Here is an 18,915-nt window from a genome sequence, read left to right as displayed (position 1 = left end):
CCACCCTTGCTTCCGCTCCTATTCCTCTGGAGTCTTGCCCTAATACAAGCTGCTGCAATCGGCCTACTAGGTGCTACATACTCATTCATTTTGTTGTTTGACAAAATCATCTTCACAGGACGCTTGAGAAAATATTCTCGAGCCTTCTGCCCTGTCTAGAGACAGAGATGTGGAAGGAGGAAAGGAGCTAGCTGGGAGGAACTTGAGTCTGGTTTATTGGTTTTCTGAGTGCCTTATATTCATGGGCCCACTGCAGAGCACACACATGGTCCTTCTAGCCAAAGAAGATCCACCAGAATGCCTAAATGGAAAGACAGACATAGCCCAAACTATGCCACAGATTTAGTTTATTTTGAACACAAGTTTTTTAAGAAAGCAGCCCCTGCACCATTTTAGATCTTTATCCCCCAGGGCTACAATTCCAGGCAAAGGAAAGAGCAAGCAATGGATATGGAAGTCTTGTTATGCCAAGCATCGAATTCATGGATTCATAAGAAATCTTCAGGTGCTGTTGTTCAGGCATGCTCAATAACTGTCCAGTCCAGCTTTCCCACGGCCACCAGAGCCAACCTTCTAAAAATACAGATTTGATCATGACATTAATGGTGCTTAGAAACATCCAGCAGTTTACCAAACCCTTCAGCGGGAAGCTGTCTCTCCTCACTGGACTCTGGCATGGATGACCCTCCACCATCCCCCTGAGATGCTGCAACCCCTTCCTACTACCACCACTTCCCCGTCTCCAATGGAAGACCCATACTCCTCCCACCCTCTCAACTGCCCTGCCTTCCTCCTGCTAACTTTCTGCACCCTGTATTCGCTCGCTCAATGTTCTCTACTGTCTGACAACCTTCCCAATCTCTCTCCCTCTAGGCAAAGCCCATAACCCTTCTCTTTCTCCCACAGATTGTACAAGAAATCTGTGCAAAGCACTGGTCACCCTACATTTAGATTGTTTATCTATGTCTGTCTCATTTATCCAGTTGTATCTGTCTTTTTGTTTCAATTTCTGCACAATGCATGCCTGACACAGGAGATACTCAATCCCTAGGGATTCCCTTTCCCTTCCTTCCTCCTCCCCGGTTGTTCCATTTTCCAGGAAGAGTTAAATCCCTTTGGTGAGGAAGGAGAAATAAAGTGAGAAAACCTTGGTTAAGAATGACCTGTGAATGTGTATCATGGATACTTGTCTCAACTGAACCCGTCAGCGTTGTCCTGGGAGAGGGCTCCTCTTTTAGGACGAGGCCTCAGGTAGTGTGGCCAGCCGTCCTTCTGCCGTGTTTCGAGCCCCTTTCTCTGGGAGTTTTCCAGACTCTCCTGTGCGGTGGACATGTGAGCAAAGCCCACTGGAGAGTTGTGTGCACCCCTTGGCCAGCTCTTGCCCGCCTTGTACTCACTCTGAAGACAGCAGTTTTGCAGACGTGACCACACCCATTGCTGCAGCATTTCGCTCCCTCAGGACAGGAATCATCTCCTGAGCACAGTTCAGCACAAATTCCCACAGTACCTTTGGGCACCTCTGGGCAGAATCCAGGTCTCTGTCGTCCTGAAACACAGGAGGGTGTTTGGCGTGTGGCGCAGTCGCTGAGACAGGCCTGAGGTCGGACGCCGGAGGCCTGAAGCCTCCATCACAGGCAGGACTGCTGCCTCTTCCCTTGCTTCCTTTGTGCTCTGGACTCCTCCCCGAGCCTCCACTGCTCCTCTCTCATGAAGCCCACAGTCTGGGCCTTAGGAGAATGCTCTCCTTTCTCTGAAGGCTGCAGGGTCTCAGAAGATAAGAAACCTGCACAGTCACAACTCTCTTTTTCCCACCTTAATAGAAGATTCTAGAAAAAGCCTCTGCTTACAGAGATCACCATCCCCTGCCTCACACATTCCGTTTGTCCCCCAACTTCCTCTGGGGTCCCATACACAAGGCACAGGTCCTAACTAGAGAGAAAACTTACCCTTTACCCCTGGTTTCTAATCAGACCCAACCCAGTCTGATAGGGAGAATGGGACACACAGGATGAGTGCCCATTTAGATCAAAGAAAATGCATCTAATCAATGCCAACTCCCCACTCTGTGAGGGGACCTGGTTGCTTCCAGGCAAAACCACCCTCAGGTCTAACACGGGGCTCTGAGCCTTCTCTGCTGTCAGTTAGGGTCCCCTCAGCACCCTCACCTTTGGCAAGAGATCCCTGAGCCCAGGCGACCTCCAGCCCCATGACGACGAAAGCCAGCAGAACAAAGACGGTGCCTGTCTTCATGTTGGCCTCTGGTGTGGTGCAGGGGCAGAGCCCAGCTATAATTTATACTCTTGGTGTCACCAGAAAGGAGGGTGAGGTGAGAGGCAATAGAACAAGAAGAGTATTAAAATGTAAGCTTTCAAGGGAGTGTCCCAGGATATTCTAGTTTCCTTGTTCTATTTCACAACTGTTTTCTCAGACTAGGGAATGGTTTCTTGGATATGCAAATACCAAACCGGAGAGTTGGGGAACATTTTTTAGCCTTTCTTTCATTGCTCCATCACAACTTGGCTCTGGTTTCCCTGGTGCCTTTAGGAGCCACGGTCAAAGAAAATAATTTTCTCCATGTAACTTAGAATTTCACAGTGAGAGCTGAAATTTTGAAGCTAGGCATTTTCAGGGCCCATCTGGGGTCTCCAGCAGGTCCAGTTACACAGGATGGTAAATGTGTGCTTTGGAGCCCCTGCTAGGCATGAGGGTGGAATCATAATGGTAGTGAAATCAGTCATCTAAGGGGATGGATGTTGTGAGATCACAAGCTGGCTGGAGCCCTTGAGAGTTGAGAGACATGGTCTATCTTGATGACTGGTGGTCTCTGAGGCTACCCTGGTCCATACCAAGAAGTTCCTGGAGAGAAGGCTGTGTGGGTGACCTACATGAGCAGAACTACAGGAGAAAGACACAAAAGCCTCCTCAGGGGCCTGTGGAAGGAGCCCGCTTATTTTCCCATCCCAATTACAAAATCTTTGAGAGAGGTATATGCAGGTAAAAGCTGAATGACGGTGGGAATGAAGAGAAAGCAACTTAATCCTTGGTGGTCAGAGCTCAGATAAGCACCTTAGGACCTCCTGTGGGGAAGCCTGCTACCCAAGAGCAGAGAAAGGCTAAGCCAGCCAAGAAAGGAGGACTCAGCCTGTCCGTTCCAGGCAGAGAGCTCACATTAGCATCTGGGAATCTCAGCACGTTCAAAAGGTACAAGCCCCCAGGAATGACTCCTGGGTCTGAAGGAGGGACTAGGATTCCCAGGGACGGAGCTCAGTCTGGGGTGGAGATCGATGGCCCCATGCAGCACAGCAAAGGGGAAGCCCTGATCCAAACCCAAGATGGCTGGCTGGACCCCAGGATGCTGTATTCTGTAGCCGTGACTGTGGGGCCAGGGCTGGACAGCTCCAAACAGCTTGCAGGAGAGTTTGGAGCCGCACTGTTGGCAAGAGAGGGCTCTCGAATCCCTCTCAAAAAGTGAGCTGGACTTGATCACTACCGCCGAGTTAACATAATCTGTCAAATTTCATTTTCACACAACAAACACCTGATTGTGGTCAATAATTCTAACAATACAGATATAGCCCAAGTAATCTTCCAGGAAGTAACAATATTACCAATTTGCTATGTATTTTTCCATGTCCTTTTCCTATGCTTTTATGTACACATATATGTATATATATAAATATACTTATTTTGCAGAAATATTTATATGCATTGTTTTCCTTTCTTCATGTAATGTTATGTCTTGGAGCATTTTCTAGGATAGTAACCTCTTTTTCTTTTAAAAAATAACCGCTATCTAAAATTCTGTTATATGAATGGTTTATAATTTATTTAACCAAACTTCAATTTTTGACATTTAGCAGATTTGGGGATTTCTTTGTTATCAAATAATTTGCTGTGAATGTGTATCATATACATTGTAATGCTTCTATATATAATATACAATATGTAAAGATAACTAAGACCACTACATGTAAACAGTGAAAGTGGTTAAGACAGACAATCTTAAGAGTTCTCATCACAAGCAGAAACATTTTCTTATATTTCTTCACTGTTATATCTCTATGAGAGGATAGATGTCCACTCAACTTATCATGATGATCATTTCACAATGGATGTAAGTCACATTACTAAGTTTTATACCTTTAACATGTACAGTGCTGTATGTCAATTATATATCAATAAAGCTGAAAGGAAGAAAAAAGAGACCATACACTCTACACTTCCTTCCACAGCAAAGGAGACATGGATTTCTCACATACTGATCAAGTACATTTGTAGCCTTGCTTCCCAAGTTAAATTTTCTAAGAATTTTATTTATTTATGTTTTTCTTGAAGTATAGTTGATTTACAATGCTGCATTAGTTTTAGGTGTACAGCAAAGTGATTCAGTTATTCATGTATACAAATGTCTATTCTCTTTCAGTTTCTTTTCCTTTATAGATGTTGCCTCAAATGGTAAAGAATCCACCCACAATGCAGGAGACCAGGGTTTGATCCCTGGGTCAGGAAGGTTCCCTGGAGAAGGGATTAGCCACCCACTTCAGTATTCTTGCCTGGAGAGTTCCATGGGCAGAGGAGCCTGGTAGGCTACAGTCCATGGGGTTGCAAAGAGTTGGACATGACTAAGTGACTAATACAGGTGTTGCAAGGCATGGAATAGAGTTCCCTGTGCTATACAGTAGGTCTTTGCTGTTTATCTGTTTTATATACAGTAGTGTGCATCTGTTAATTTTAACCTCCTAATGTATCCCTCCCCTCTTAAGTTTTTAATGGACTAGTTGTAGCTTCTAGTCCCATCCTCCCCTTGGGATGTATCTCAGTTGGGAATATGAGGCAGTGAATACTCAGCACAGAAAAGGAATTTAACTAGAGAAATTGTATAACACAATACAATTGGCTTGTTATTGTAGTACTTTGAGTTTCCAATATGAAGCAAAGCATAATTAAGGCCTGTAATGTCTTGCTGAATAGGCATTGCAAGAACAGATGCTGCAAGATTATTAAAGAGAGACTCTGTACAATAATAATGGCAATACTTGACCTTTATTAAGCGTGAAATTGTCTGGCAGGTCCTGTGCTTGTACTTTATATGAATCATCTCACTGAAGGCTCACAAGCCTGTGGAGCTGCTTCCATGGGCATCCCCATGTCACAGAGGAAGAAACTGAAATTCAAAGAATGTCATTCCTTGTAAACACTCCAAACCCACAATGGAGCACTGATGTGGAATTTCCAATGGCAGTGTTAGAGGACTTGGCCGACTTGGCCAGGCAAAACAGTAGTCCCTTGCATGAGTTATCTTACAACAGGAGGTACTGGTAAGGAACTCAGAACTACAAGCTACCACTAACTGGAAGAATTCAGGAAAGTTCAAAAGGAGAGATGACATGCCAGTCCAAATGTCCTGCTAACCTCCCAGAACCCTTTTCACTGGAATCCATCCTGGCTGTGCGAGGCACACACCACCAGGAAGGACTCTGAGTCAGAATGATTAGCCAGAGACAACCCAGAAACTAACCCCATTACCATAAAATCCGAGATTGGGAGCCAGTTCCCTGGGTTCTCTTGCCCTTTGGCTCTGTATCTGGGTGTCCGTTTCCAGTAAAGACTCTTGCTTTGTCAGCATTTGTGCCTCCTCAGATAATTTGTTTCTGAATGTTAAATAAGAGCCCACTCTCAGACCCTGGAAGAGATTTCCCTTCCTGCAACAAACGGCGACTCTGGTGGGATCTCTTCTTCACTACAGCTGACGTCCTGACCACTTGGGGCACTTGTAGACCAGCTCACCCACTGGTGGACCAGACCCAGGGGCCACAGCTGGGGCCATTTTGTCCCTGGTCTCCTCCTGATGTGGATGACTGGCCAGGGTGCCTTGACCAGGGAAGGGACAGGAGATTTTATTGACCTCTTTCCCCTTCCCTCTCTCTTCCTCATTTCATTCCCTCCTATCCTCCTATTTTTCATTCTGTCCTGGTCCTGGACACAGGAGTCTGGTTGAAGGGCCTCCGCCTGATCTGAGGGTTGACACCTGATCACCTCTGGTGGGCAGAGAACTCTGACTCTGGTTCAGGTCTGGTATCTGGCCTCTAGTTTCTGGTAGGGTTGGGTTCCCATCCTCCCTTCCTGGAAGCCCAGGGGAAAGTCTCATAACACCTGGGCACCTGCAAGTGACCAACAGGTGTCTGTAAGGGCACCCCCTTAGTTCCTCCACCACCCCCCTCTTCTTTCAACGTGGCCTCCTCTCCTCCCTTTGAAATCTTGAAGACCTGAGATATTTCCATATACTCTGTTCATACTTGGATCTGAAGTTCTTGTCTCTGAAGGAGGTTTCCTGAGAGACTGCAATCTCTCATTTTAGGAAATGTTTGATGAGGACAGCCGGATCTGTGTGTATTTTATACTTTGAGTTCTGTGTTGTGATTTGTGATGGCCATTCTGCCTTGTGACATGGGGTAACATTGTGTGGTCACCAATTTTGTTTTGACATAAGATAAAGTTAGTTTAGATAAAACTCTTAAAAACTGGTTTCAAAACTAGTTTTTCTGCATATACAGGTAGTAAAAGCAAGCTTGATCAAACGACTTTCTGACCCTGAGGGAACAAGTTCTAGTAGATTGAGGAATGAAAAAGTACTAAAAAGAGTTGTGTATGTTCAGGATTTTCTAAGATTGGATTGAATTTAGCTGGGTAAATGGATTTTGTTAGGAATGGGCTAGAACAAGACTGGATTTGGTTTCTCCCTCCAAAGTGTTCTAGAAATACTGCTTTTGACAACAGATAATGTGTTTATTTGCCTCTAAATGATTTGCTTTGCTTTTGCAATCTCTTATTACTTTCAATAAGGAATAAGTATTGTCTCACAGTGACTAAAGATCTTATTTGACCATGTGCTTTGAAAACTTTTTGACAAGTGTCCCAAATACCAAATTTCAATTAAAGTTCTTTTGATTTCCAAGTAAATTTGGGATAATTTAGAAGGCCTCTGAAGTATCTTGCATACTGGGCTGGATGTATCACAAGCAGGAACCAGTATTGCCAGGAAAAATCACTCTAAAGGCAGAAAGTGAAGAGGAACTAAAGGACCTCTTGATGAGAATCAAAGAGGAGAGTGAAAAAGCTCGCTTGAAACACAATATTAAAAAAAAATAAGATCATGGCATCCAGTTTCATTCAGTTCAGTTCAGTCGCTCAGTCGTGTCCGACTCTTTGTGACCCCATGAGTCACAGCACGCCAGGCCTCCTGTCCATCACAACTCCCAGAGTTCACTCAAACTCATGTCCATAGAGTCGGTGATGCCATCCAGCCATCTCATCCTTGGTCGTCCCCTTCTCCTCCTGCCCCCAATCTCTCCCAGCATCAGAGTCTTTTCCAATGAGTCAACTCTTCTCATGAGGTGGCCAAAGTACTGGAGTTTCAGCTTCAGCATCAGTCCTTCCAATGAACACCCAGGACTGATCTCCTTCAGAATGGACTGGTTGGATCTCCTTGCAGTCCAAGGGACTCTCAAGAGTCTTCTCCAACACCACAGCTCAAAAGCATCAATTTTTCGGTCCTCAGCTTTCTTCACAGTCCAACTCTCACATCCATGCATGACCACTGGAAAAACCATAGCCTTGACTAGACAGACCTTTGTTGGCAAAGTGATATCTCTGCTTTTGAATATGCTATCTAGGTTGCTCATAACTTTCCTTCCAAGGAGCAAAAGTCTTTTAATTTCATGGCTGCAATCATCATCTGCAGTGATTTTGGAGCCCCCCAAAATAAAGCCTGACACTGTTTCCACTGTTTCCCATCTATTTCCCATGAAGTGATGGGATCAGATGCCATGATCTTCGTTTTCTGAATGTTGAGCTTTAAGCCAACTTTTTTACTCTCCTCTTTCACTTTCATCAAGAGGCTTTTTAGTTCCTCTTCACTTTCTGCCATAAGGGTGGTATCATCTGCATATCTGAGGTTATTGATCTTTTTCCCGGCTATCTCATGGCAAATAGAAGGGGAAGAAATGGAAGCAGTGACAAATTTTATTTTCTTGGGCTCCACAATCACTGCAGACAGTGACTGCAGCCATGAATTTAAAAGACACTTGTTCCTTGGAAGAAAAGCTATGACAAACCTAGACAGCATATTAAAAAGCAGAGACATCACTTTACTGACAAAGGCTAGGAATGGTCTTGGGGATGGAGTGGTAGCACCCAGAGGCAGGTACACAAAAATTTTGTGAGTTACACTTTAAAATTCATTTTCCCTTTTAGATCTTGAATTTTCGTGAACTGATCAATGATACCAAGTATAGAACTAATCATAGTCTAAACTATGATTTTTTTCAGTAGTCAAGTACAGATGTGAGAGTTGGACCATAAAGAAGGCTCAGCACTGAAGAATTAATGCTTTCAAGTTGTGGTGCTGGAGAAGGCTCCTGAGAGTACCTTGGACAGCAAGGAAATCAAACCAGCCAATCCTAAAGGAAATAAATCCTGAATATTCATCGGAAGGACTGATGCTGATGCTGATGCAAAGGGCCAACACATTGGAGAAGACCCTGATGGTGGGAAAGGTTGAGGGCATGAGGAGAAAGGGTGACAGAGGATGAGATGATTGGGTGACATCACTGACTCAACGGACATGAGTTTGAGCAAACTCCGGGAGGTAGTGAAGGAGAAGGAAGCCTGGTGTGCTGTGGTCCATGGGATCACAGAGTCAGACACAGCTTAGCAGCTGAAAAACAACAACAAGTTGTAAAGAGGAGTATTTAACTAGGATTATTTGGTTCTTGTGCTTGTGGTTGCTTGAGCTCAGTTGTGTCTGACTCTTTGCGACCCCATGAACTGTAGCCTGTCAGGCTCCTCTGACCATGGGATTTCCCAGGCAAGAATACTGGAGTGGGTTTCCATTTCCTACTCTAGGGATTTTCTGGACCCAGGGATTGAACCCACATCTCTTGTGTCTCCCCATTGTGCCAATAGGTTAAGTTAAATATAATCATTCATAATTCTGGTTACTATAACCAAGTTTCTTTATTGATTACACTGTAATCAGATGTTTAACCATGCCTTTTAAGTCTTTTATCCTGTATAGACACTTTTGTGGGCTTCCCTGGTGGCTCAGATGGTAAAGAATCTGCCTGCAATGCGGGAGACTCAGGTTTGATCCCTGCGTTGGAAAGATCCCCTGGAGAAGGGAATGGCAACCCACTCCAGTGTTCTTGCCTGGAGAATTCCATGGATGGAGGAGCCTGGTGGGCTCAAGTCCATGGACTCGCAAAGAGTTGGACACGACTGAGCAACTAACACATTCACATTCACATTCATACTCTGATGCTGTTTCAAAAAGCACTTCTTCATTAAGAGATTCATAGAAAGGTTATGGAAGCACTTCCAACAGTTCCACATCAAGATGATGGCTACATGAAAACTCCAGCCCATACAGATTAAAACAAGCAGCTGTCCTACCCCTGGGGCCCCTAGATCAGGCACCCAGATTTCACTCCTTCACAGGCAGTGTTGATGCCCTTCTGCTTCCCGTGAGAGTACGGGAGTAAAGTTTCTGAGGGGGGAATGAAACAGGAGAGAAGGGGGCAGGGCACAATGTTTAAAAGGACATCCACAGGATATGATGATACTGGTAGAACCAACTAGGGCCAAGATGGCAGAGTTGACTTCCACTAGACCTTGAGCCTCTGGAGAAAGGGATGGCACCCTACTCCAGTACTCTAGCCTGGAAAATCCCATGGACGGAGGAGCCTGGTAGGCTGCAGTCCATTGGGTTGCGAAGAGTCAGATACGACTGAGTGACTTCACTTTCAATTTTCACTTTCCTGCATTAGAGAAGGAAATGGCAACCCACTCCAGTGTTCTTGCCTGGAGAATCCCAGGGACGGGGGAGCCTGTTGGGCTGCCGTCTAAGGGGTGGCACAGAGTTGGACACGACTGAAGCGACTTAGCAGCAGCAGCAGCAGCAGCAGCAGCAGCAGACCTTCAGCCTCAGTTTATGCTCACTGTAACATATCAGCAAGCTAACTTACATATCCACCAGCGCTGGCTAAGTGAATAACCACAGTTTCACAGTGGTTATGATTCTATCTGACAGTGTTCTAAACTCTTGGGATATTTTTAACAAAACTTCCTGAATCAAATTCTAATGAAGTCCTCTTGACTTCTAGATAACTTTGGGATGCTTTGACAGGCCCCTGAAGCATCCCAAAGAGATGTATTAAATTAATTAGGTTCATTTGGTATGTTAAGTTACATGGAAAGTATTACCAAATGAGTAATAAATAGCCTTAGGTTATATTGTATGGCAAATGTTACTAATATAAACATTCTAAAAATTATATGAAGTTCCAAAAATTCTGACATGTCCTGGTAAAATGTTATTGGTCATAATTCTAGTTATTATCTGCAAGTGTTGTCACAGAAGTAATCAATTTACTTTGCCAATTGCATTGTAATCAGATTTTAAAGATGCCTTCTTCAGTCTTTTGTCATTATAGACAGTTATGATTTTATTCTGATGCTTTTGAAAAAGTGCCTCTTTGTCAAGAAGATTTATAGAAAGGACTTCTGGATAAATACAACTTTCAGACCATAGTGCTAAACTGTATCAGATGCCCCACGACTTGCAACCAGGGAAGTATGCACACTGGAAAAGACATAATTTAAAGGACTACCTCCAACTTGGATGGAAGGACCCTTATCTGTCTCTAAGGCACTCTTATCTCATGCACAGTGAAACTGAAGGAAATTGACTCTTGAATTAATTTTCACTCACAATGGGCCCTTGCACTGGACTTGCCTATAGAAAGACTGATTTCAAAATTACTTTAAAGTGACTCTCAAACAGAGGAGAAACTCCACTCACACCAGGACGAGAAGAAGACACTCTCAGAAGTAGACAGCTCCCCCAAGATCCTCAGCCTGACTTGCATGATCATTTTTAAGGTTTTCTTGACTTCTGGACCTTTGTATATGAATCAAATGTTTTTCTATCATAGGCCTGATCCCATGCTAGTTTTAGACATCAATCCAACTGTTGGGTTTCTGCCCAATTACTTATGTCTAGTACTTCTGGGTTTCCTTGGTGAATTTCTCCACTCCAAGGCTTTAATTGGCTGGCCCTGATGAAATTTACCTGAAAAAATTATAGTCATGTTCAGATCACTTTGATATTACTAGATGGAATCATTTCACCTAGCCAATTAATAATGTCTGCTCTGACCCTGGCCATAAATATGAATTTTCTTCTGTCTGATTTCTCAAATTAAATCAGAGCAACAAGCAAAGTTTCAGCCAAGGAATAAAATCTCTCACAATTATGGGAAGGGTTTATGTAGATAACACCAGGTTATGTAATTTAAGTGTAAAGTCTCCTCTATGTTGGGAGGAATTAAATCATATTAAAGATAATCAGTGTAGAACACTAGAAAACTGGCTTGTGTGTCTTATGGACAATGCCAAAATACAATTTGCCTGAAAGGTAAGGATTGGTACAGAACAGACTAAGTCAAACGACCTGGGATACACTCAGTTCAATTCAGTTCAGTTCAGTCTCTCAGTGGTGTCCGACTCTTTGTGACCTCATGAATTGCAGCACGCCAGGCCTCCCTGTCCATCACCAACTCCCAGAGTTTACCCAAACTCATGTCCATAGAGTCGGTGATACCATCCAGCCATCTCATCCTCTGTCGTCCCCTTCTCCTCCTGCCCCCAATCTCTCCCAGCATCAAGGTCTTTTCCAATGAGTCAACTCTTCTCATGAGGTGGCCAAAGTATTGGAGTTTCAGCTTCAGCATCAGTCCTTCCAGTGAACACCCAGGACTGATCTCCTTTAGGATGGACTGGTTGGATCTCCTTGCAGTCCAAAGGACTCTCAAGAGTCTTCTCCAACACCACAGCTCAAAAGCATCAATTCTTTGGTGCTCAACCTTCTTCACAGTCCAACTCTCACATCCATGCATGACCACTGGAAAAACCATAGCCTTGATTAAACGGACCTTTGTTGACAAAGTAATGTCTCTGCTTTTTAATATGCTGTCTGGGTTGGTCATAACTTTCCTTCCAAGGAGTAACCATCTTTTACTTTCATGGCTGCAATCACCATCTGCAGTGATTTTGGAGCCCCCAAAATAAAGTCTGACTCTGTTTCCACTGTTTCCCCATCTATTTGCCATGAAGTGATGGGACCAGATGCCATGATCTTCGTTTTCTGAATGTTGAGCTTTAAGCCAACGTTTTCACTCTCCTCTTTCACTTTCATCAAGAGGCGTTTTAGTTCCTCTTCACTTTCTGCCATAAGGGTGGTGTCATCTGCATATCTGACGTTATTGATATTTCTTCCGGCAATCTTGATTCCAGCTTGTGATTTTCCAGCCCAGCATTTCTCATGATGTACTCTGCATAGAAGTTAAATAAGCAGGGTGACAGTATACAGCCTTGACGCACTCCTTTTCCTATTTGGAACCAGTCAGTTGTTCCATGTCCAGTTCTAACTGTTGCTTCAGGGACTACACCTAATGGAAGTTCTTGGCTTAATTCTTACTTATGACTTTAATAAAACTGCTAGCTATGTTATTTGTATTTTACCCATTTTACAAAATTGCTGCTTCTTACATTATCAAATGTGTGACAGAGCTTCTGATAAAATAATAAATAGTTTTGTAAAATCAGTAGTTATAATTGTGTATTAATAGATATGAGAAGAAGGAACAAGAGAGAATATTTTCCTGGATCATAAGAGGCTAATATAGACAGGTGGTCTAGAGAATTTAGGGTACTGTTTTATAGTAAAAGTGCATTGAGTGGCCTATCAGGGAAATCTTTGCCAGACCTGGGAATGAGCATTCTCAACACCATGGGAGAAAATAGTCACGAAAGGCACTCCCCCAAATTTATGATCATGAAGGGGTCCTGCCAGCTGGAAACTGGCACTTGCCATCTACCTCTGCAAAGATTAAATTATGATCATTGCAGCTTCTGACCTTCTACACCCCTGAAAGGAGTTCAGTGTGGAGATCAGGAATGAGGCCCTCTGTGCTCTGGGAAAAGCCAGCAGAATTGGCCTTCAGATAGTTAGACATTTTCAGGAGGCTATTTTTTGGGTCCTACTTCTTGCATCTTCTCATACCCAGAGAAACACCAACATTGTTAATAGTGACATCTGCTTTGGCTATTAAGGATAATATTACAATTGAAAGTCAAAATGGAGTAGCTATAGCTCAGACATCCAAGGAAATTTCTAGGTGACACTATGAGTGCAATTTCAGAAAAGTTCTTGTATTGCTAAGAACCTGAGTTTTCTAAGCTATGTCAGTCTTGGGTGCCACCAGACATTCTCAGAATGATGTCTGCTGGCAGCTAGCAACTTTACTTTTTAAAGTTTTCCTCTTGTAACTATTACATTTCTGCTGCTGCTAAGTTGCTTCAGTCATATCTGACTCTGTGTGACCCCACAGACAGCAGCCCACCAGGCTTCCCTGTCCCTGGGATTCTCCAGGCAAGAAATTACATTTCTATATAAAGGAAATTGCTTTAGATTGTACATTAAGGAAAACAAGAGACATATATGATGACCAAAAGCACCTGTTATCTATATGTTGATACCACGTTAAAAGTTGAAACCTACTTCGATAAAACTAGATAACTGGTTACTTGGCTACAAGTGCCCCCAAAGTGCCAGGTCCAGACTGGGTTTCAGGCTTAGTCTTCTGGAAAGGAAGGAGATTTATTTTGTCTATTAAAATTCTAGGTATTACTCCTCCAACTACTTCTGATTGGGTCTGTTACATCAAAATGGCAGACCAAGGGACTGAGATTTTAATTAAACAAGACTCAGATCTGGGACTTGGAACTCAGACATATTTTCAATTCAGTGTCTATTCTCCAAATTGAGGCAGAACTGTGCTCCATTTTGACAGGAAGTTATCAGAACTATAGTTGCTCAGTTCTCTGAATTAAAACTGAGCAGGACTCTGGGACTCTGGAGTACAAATCCTTTCTGTGTCCCATTTCTTGTTTGTAGGATATAAGCTTTATTCTGCCTCCTTGGCACCCCACTCCAGCACTCTTGCCTGGAAAATCCAATGGATAGAGGAGCCTGGTGGGCTGCAGTCCATGGGGTCGAGAGAGTCGGACATGACTGAGCGACTTCACTTTCACTTTCCACTTTCATGCATTGGAGAAGGAAATGGCAACCCACTCCAGTGTTCTTGCCTGGAGAATCCCAGGGACAGGGGAGCCTGGTGGGCTGCTGTCTATGGGATCGCATAGAGTCGGACACGACTGAAGCGACTTAGCAGCAGCACTAGCAGTGACCTTCTCTGAGTTCCAAAGGGCAGATTCAGACAATTACTAATCAGGGAAGGGAGGGAATGCAGAAACAGGAGGAGCAGTCAGGTGGTTCTTACTTGGGGGCAGGTCCTGGTTCCTACTCAAGGAATATGCATGACAATATCTTTGAGCTTTTCTGCTGAACTTGAGCCCCCACCCAGGTGGGGGATGGTAACTTTAGGCTGAATGCAAGATTCCTGGGGCACCAACCTGTTACCTCACCAGCAACCAATCAGAAGAAAGTCACACATCCTGCAGTCCTCACCCCAAATTTTGCCTTCTTTTTCTGGGCCCAGTGATGACTATCCTGTTAGCCCTCCTGTTTGGCCCCTGTTTCATCTCCGACAGTTTCAGGCTAAATTGCAATTACTATGAGGGTGAATGCTAGTTTTTAGGCAGGACTATACCCATTCTTCAGAGAAAGCAATGGCACCCCCCTCCAGTACTCTTGCCTGGAAAATCCCATGGGCGGAGGATCCTGGTAGGCTGCAGTCCATGGGGTCGCTAAGAGTCGGAAACGACTGAGTGACTTCAATTTCACTTTTCACTTTCATGCATTGGAGGAGGCAATGGCAACCCACTCCAGTGTTCTTGCCTGGAGAATCCCAGGGACAGACAGCAGCCTGGGCCGCCGTCTATGGGGTCGCACGGAGTCAGACACGACTGACGTGACTTAGCAGCAGCAGCAGCAACAGCAGCATACCCATTCTCAGCTGCAAGTAGTTACGGAAGAAAGAAACCTCCACCCCAATTCCTAAGAAGTATCTTGAGTATGAAGTCTCTCAGGGAAGAGTCATTAGGGAAATGTTGGCTGAAATCACCCACCCTAGCCATGCACTATAGTGACCATTTGCATGACTTGTTTTATGACAGGAGGTCCTGGTAAGGAACAGGGAACTAACACACCATCGCCAACAGGGCGAATTCGGGAAAAGACCCCGAGGCACCACAAGTCCTACCTGCCTCCCAGAATCCTCCTCACTGAAATTCATCTTGTGTCACCAGGAAGAAGCTAGAGTCAGAATGATTGGCCAGACCATCTGGAAACTCACCCCACCACCACAGATCCCAGGACTGTGAGTCAAGTGGCAGAGCAGAGATCCTGGGTTCCCTTACCCTCTTGCTCTACACCTGGGCATCACTTGCCCATAAAGTCTCTTGCTTTGCCAGCATGTGTGTCTCCTCAGACAATTCATTTTCAAGTATTAGACCAGAGTTCACTTTCGGACCCTGGAAGTGGTCCCCCTTCCTGCAACACTTGAACCACAGTTCCTCAAAGGCACCGGGGAAACCAGGGCCAAGTTGGGATGGAGTAATAAATGACGGGTTGAAAAGTATTCCCAAACTCTCCACTTTGGTATTTGCATATCCAAGAAACCATTCCCAAGTCTAAGAAACCAGTTGTGCAATAGAACAATGAATTAGAGCTTCTGAGGGCACTCTCTGGAGAGCTTCTGTTTGATTCTCTTCCTGCTTTACTGCCTCCTGCCCCACCCTCCTTTCTGATGACACTGAGAGTATAAACTGGGGCTGGGATCTGCCCCTATACCACACCAGAGGCCAACATGAAAACAGGCACCATTTTCGTTCTGGTGGCTTTCATCATCATGGGGCTGGAGGGGGCCTGTGCTCAGAGACCTCCTATCAAAGGTAAGGGTGCTGAAGTGAATCCTTCCTGGCAGCAGAGAAGGCTCCGAGCCCAGTGTTAGACTTGGAGATGGTTTGGCCTGGAAGCATCCGTGCCCCCACTGCAGAGGGGAGAGTCAACATTGATCAGACTCATTTCTTTTCATCTAAATGAGCATTTACCCTGTTTCCAATTCTCTTTATCAGATTGGGTTGGATTTGATTACCAACCCATCTGTTGGTAAAACAGATAAATAGATAGTCAATGGGAATTCGATCTATGACTCAGGGAATTCAAACCAGGCTCTGTTAGAATCTAGAGGGGTGGGGACAGGTAGGGAGGTTCAAGACGGAGCGGGCATAGGTATACCTATTGCTAACTCATGTTGATTTTTGGCAGAAACCAACATGATACTGTAAAGCAATTATCCTTCAATCAAAAATAAATAATTTAAATAAAAAAAAGTTGTGGGTAAAGTGTAAGGTTCTCTCTAGTTAGGACACATGCCTGGAAGTGGGACTCCATAGCAACCTGCAGAAAAACACAGGGTGTGTGAGTGGAGAGAGAAATCTCTGTAAGCAGGGACTTCTCTAAGATCTTCTTACGAAGCAAGAAAAAGAGGGCTATGACTGTACAGGTTTGTTGTCTTCTGAGTCTGTGTAGCTTTGGGAGCAGGAAGAACTCCCTCTGAAGGCACAGGCTCTGGCCTTACGAGTGAGAGAGGAGCAGTGGAGGCTGAAGGAGTCCAGAGCACAAAGGAAGCAACGGAAGAGGCGGGAGTCCTGCCAGTGACGACCTAACCCTCGTCAGGTTTCAGATTCTCAGCCCCAGTTCTCAAACATGTCTTAGTCTGCATTCCAGGCTCCACAAAAACCACCCTGTTTTTTGTTTCAGGACAGCAGAGACCTGGATTCTGCCCAGAGGTGCCCAAAGATTCTCCGGGGATTTGTCTTCATGGGTGCTCAGGAGATGATTCCTGTCCCAAGGGAATGAAATGCTGCAGCAATGGATGTGGCTACATCTGCAAAAAGCCTGTCTTCAAGGTGAGTACAGATCAGCCAAGAGCTGGCCAAGGCTGCCAACAGCACCCCAGCGGACTTTTCTGGAACAGAGGGCTGCTCACATGTCCACTGCACATGGGAATCTGGAAAACTCCAAGAGAAAGAGGCTGGAGACAGCTGGCTGCATCATCTAAGGCCTCCTCCTTGAAGAGGAGCCCTATCCCAGGAGAGCCCTGATGAGTTCAGATGAGATATGTATCCATGACCCTAGATGCACAGGTCATTTTAAAAATACATATTTATTTATTTATTTTGGCTGCATTGAGTCAATTACCACATGTAGGATTTTTGTTGCGGTGTTTGGGCTTCTCTCTTGTAGCATGCCAGCGTAGTTTCCCCCAGGCATGTGGGATCTTAGTTCCCCAACCAGAGATCAAACCTTGGTCCCCTCCATTGGAAGTTGGATTCTTAACCACTGAACCACCAGGGAAGTCTTTCACAAGTTACTCGTAACCAAGGGCATCCCACTTTCCTTCTCTCCCCACCTCCTGCAAAGGGGCTAAAGTTTTCCTGGAAATGGGTCATCCTTGGAGGAGGAAGGAAGGGAAGGGGAACCCCATGGGACAGAGTATCTCCTGTGTCAGGCAGGTGTGGTGCTAGAGTTGCAACAAAAAGACAAGAACAACAGGGTGAGAGAGATACAGCTAGATAAATAATTACAGCCTAGTGTGCAGAGTGCTTTAGGTACGGCTTGCCTAAGATCTGTGGGAGCAAAGAGAGAAGTCATTGGCTTTGCCTCAAAGAAGAGGATTGGGAAAGTTGTCGGAGAGTGGAGAACACTGAGGGAGCAAAAAGGATGCAGAAATTAGGTGGAGGAAGACAGGGCAGTTGAGAGGGTGGAAGGAGTGTGGGTCCTCCACTGGAGATGGGGAGGTGATGGTGGTAGAAAGAGGTTGTACATCTCAGGGGAATGGTGGAGGGCCATCCATGCCAGAGTCCAGTGAGGAGAGAGAGCTTCCTGCTCAAGGGTTTGGTAAACTTCTGGTTGTTTCTAAGCACAGTTAAGCGAACATGAAAGTCGCTCAGTCGTGTCTGACTCTTTGCGACCCCATGGAATAGTCTATGGAATTCTCCAGGCCAGAATAATAGAGGGGGTAGCGGTTCGCTTCTTCAGGGGATTTTCCCAACCCAGGTATCAAATCCAGGGATCCCACATTGCAGGCAGATTCTTTACCAGCTGAGCCACCAGGGAAGCCCAAGAATACTGGAGTGGGTAGCCTATCCCTTCTCCAGTGGCTCTTCCCAACCCAGGAATCAAACTGGGGTCTCCTCCATTGCAGGCAGATTCTTTACCAGCTGAGCTCCCAGGGAAGCCCATGCATAGTTAACATCATGATAAAATCTGTATTTTAGAAGGGTGACTCTGGCGGCCGTGGGAAAGCTGGACTGGAGGTTTACTGAGCATGCCTGGAGACCAGCGCCAGAAGATTTCTCATGAATCCATGGATTCGATGCTTGGCATGGTGACAGAATATTCCTGGATATTTCCTATTCCTGGAATTGGAGCCCTGGAAGATGAAGATCTAAAATGGTGGAATGATTGCTTTCTAAAGAGCTTGTGTCCAAAATAAACTGTCTCTATGGCATTATTCAGGCTGTGTCCTTCTTTCCATTTAGGCATTCTGGTGGCCCTTCTTGGGCTAGCAGGACCATATGTGTACGTTGCAGTGGGTCCATGAATACAGGACACTTAGGAAACCAACAGATCAGAGGCAAATTCCTCCCAGCCAGCTCCTTTCCTCCTTGCATGTCTCTGTGTCTAGACAGGGCAGAAGGCACAAGAATATTTTCTCAAGCATTCTGTGAATATGATTTTGGTCAAGCAAAAAAAAAAAAAAGAATGACTGTGTAGCACATAGGAGGCCTGTTGCAGTAGCCTTTATTAGGGCAAGGCTCCAAAGGAGC

General features: G+C 44.9%; 2 protein-coding genes across 2 annotated transcripts; one reads left to right on the top strand and one right to left on the bottom strand.

The window, feature by feature from the left end:
- Window positions 1-402: 402 nt before the first annotated feature.
- LOC138084679 (WAP four-disulfide core domain protein 18-like) lies at window positions 403-2,285 on the bottom strand. Its single transcript, XM_068979045.1, has 3 exons — window positions 2,166-2,285; window positions 1,398-1,546; window positions 403-573 (listed from the first exon to the last, which is right to left on the bottom strand). Exons 1-3 carry the CDS (start codon window positions 2,248-2,250, stop codon window positions 526-528), a joined length of 282 nt encoding a protein of 93 aa, XP_068835146.1. The 5' UTR covers window positions 2,251-2,285; the 3' UTR covers window positions 403-525.
- A 13,602-nt stretch (window positions 2,286-15,887) lies between these two features.
- On the top strand, window positions 15,888-18,411 carry LOC138083577 (WAP four-disulfide core domain protein 18-like). The gene is made up of 3 exons (XM_068977414.1): window positions 15,888-15,972; window positions 16,844-16,992; window positions 18,364-18,411. The coding sequence occupies exons 1-3, from the start codon at window positions 15,888-15,890 to the stop codon at window positions 18,409-18,411; spliced, it is 282 nt and encodes a 93-aa protein (XP_068833515.1).
- The last annotated feature ends 504 nt before the right edge of the window (window positions 18,412-18,915 follow it).

This window comes from Capricornis sumatraensis, chromosome 8 (genome assembly GCF_032405125.1).
Source record: "Capricornis sumatraensis isolate serow.1 chromosome 8, serow.2, whole genome shotgun sequence".
NCBI lineage: Eukaryota > Metazoa > Chordata > Mammalia > Artiodactyla > Bovidae > Capricornis > Capricornis sumatraensis.
The sequence above is the reverse complement of the archived record's forward strand: the minus strand, read 5'-3'. Positions and strand labels throughout refer to the sequence as shown.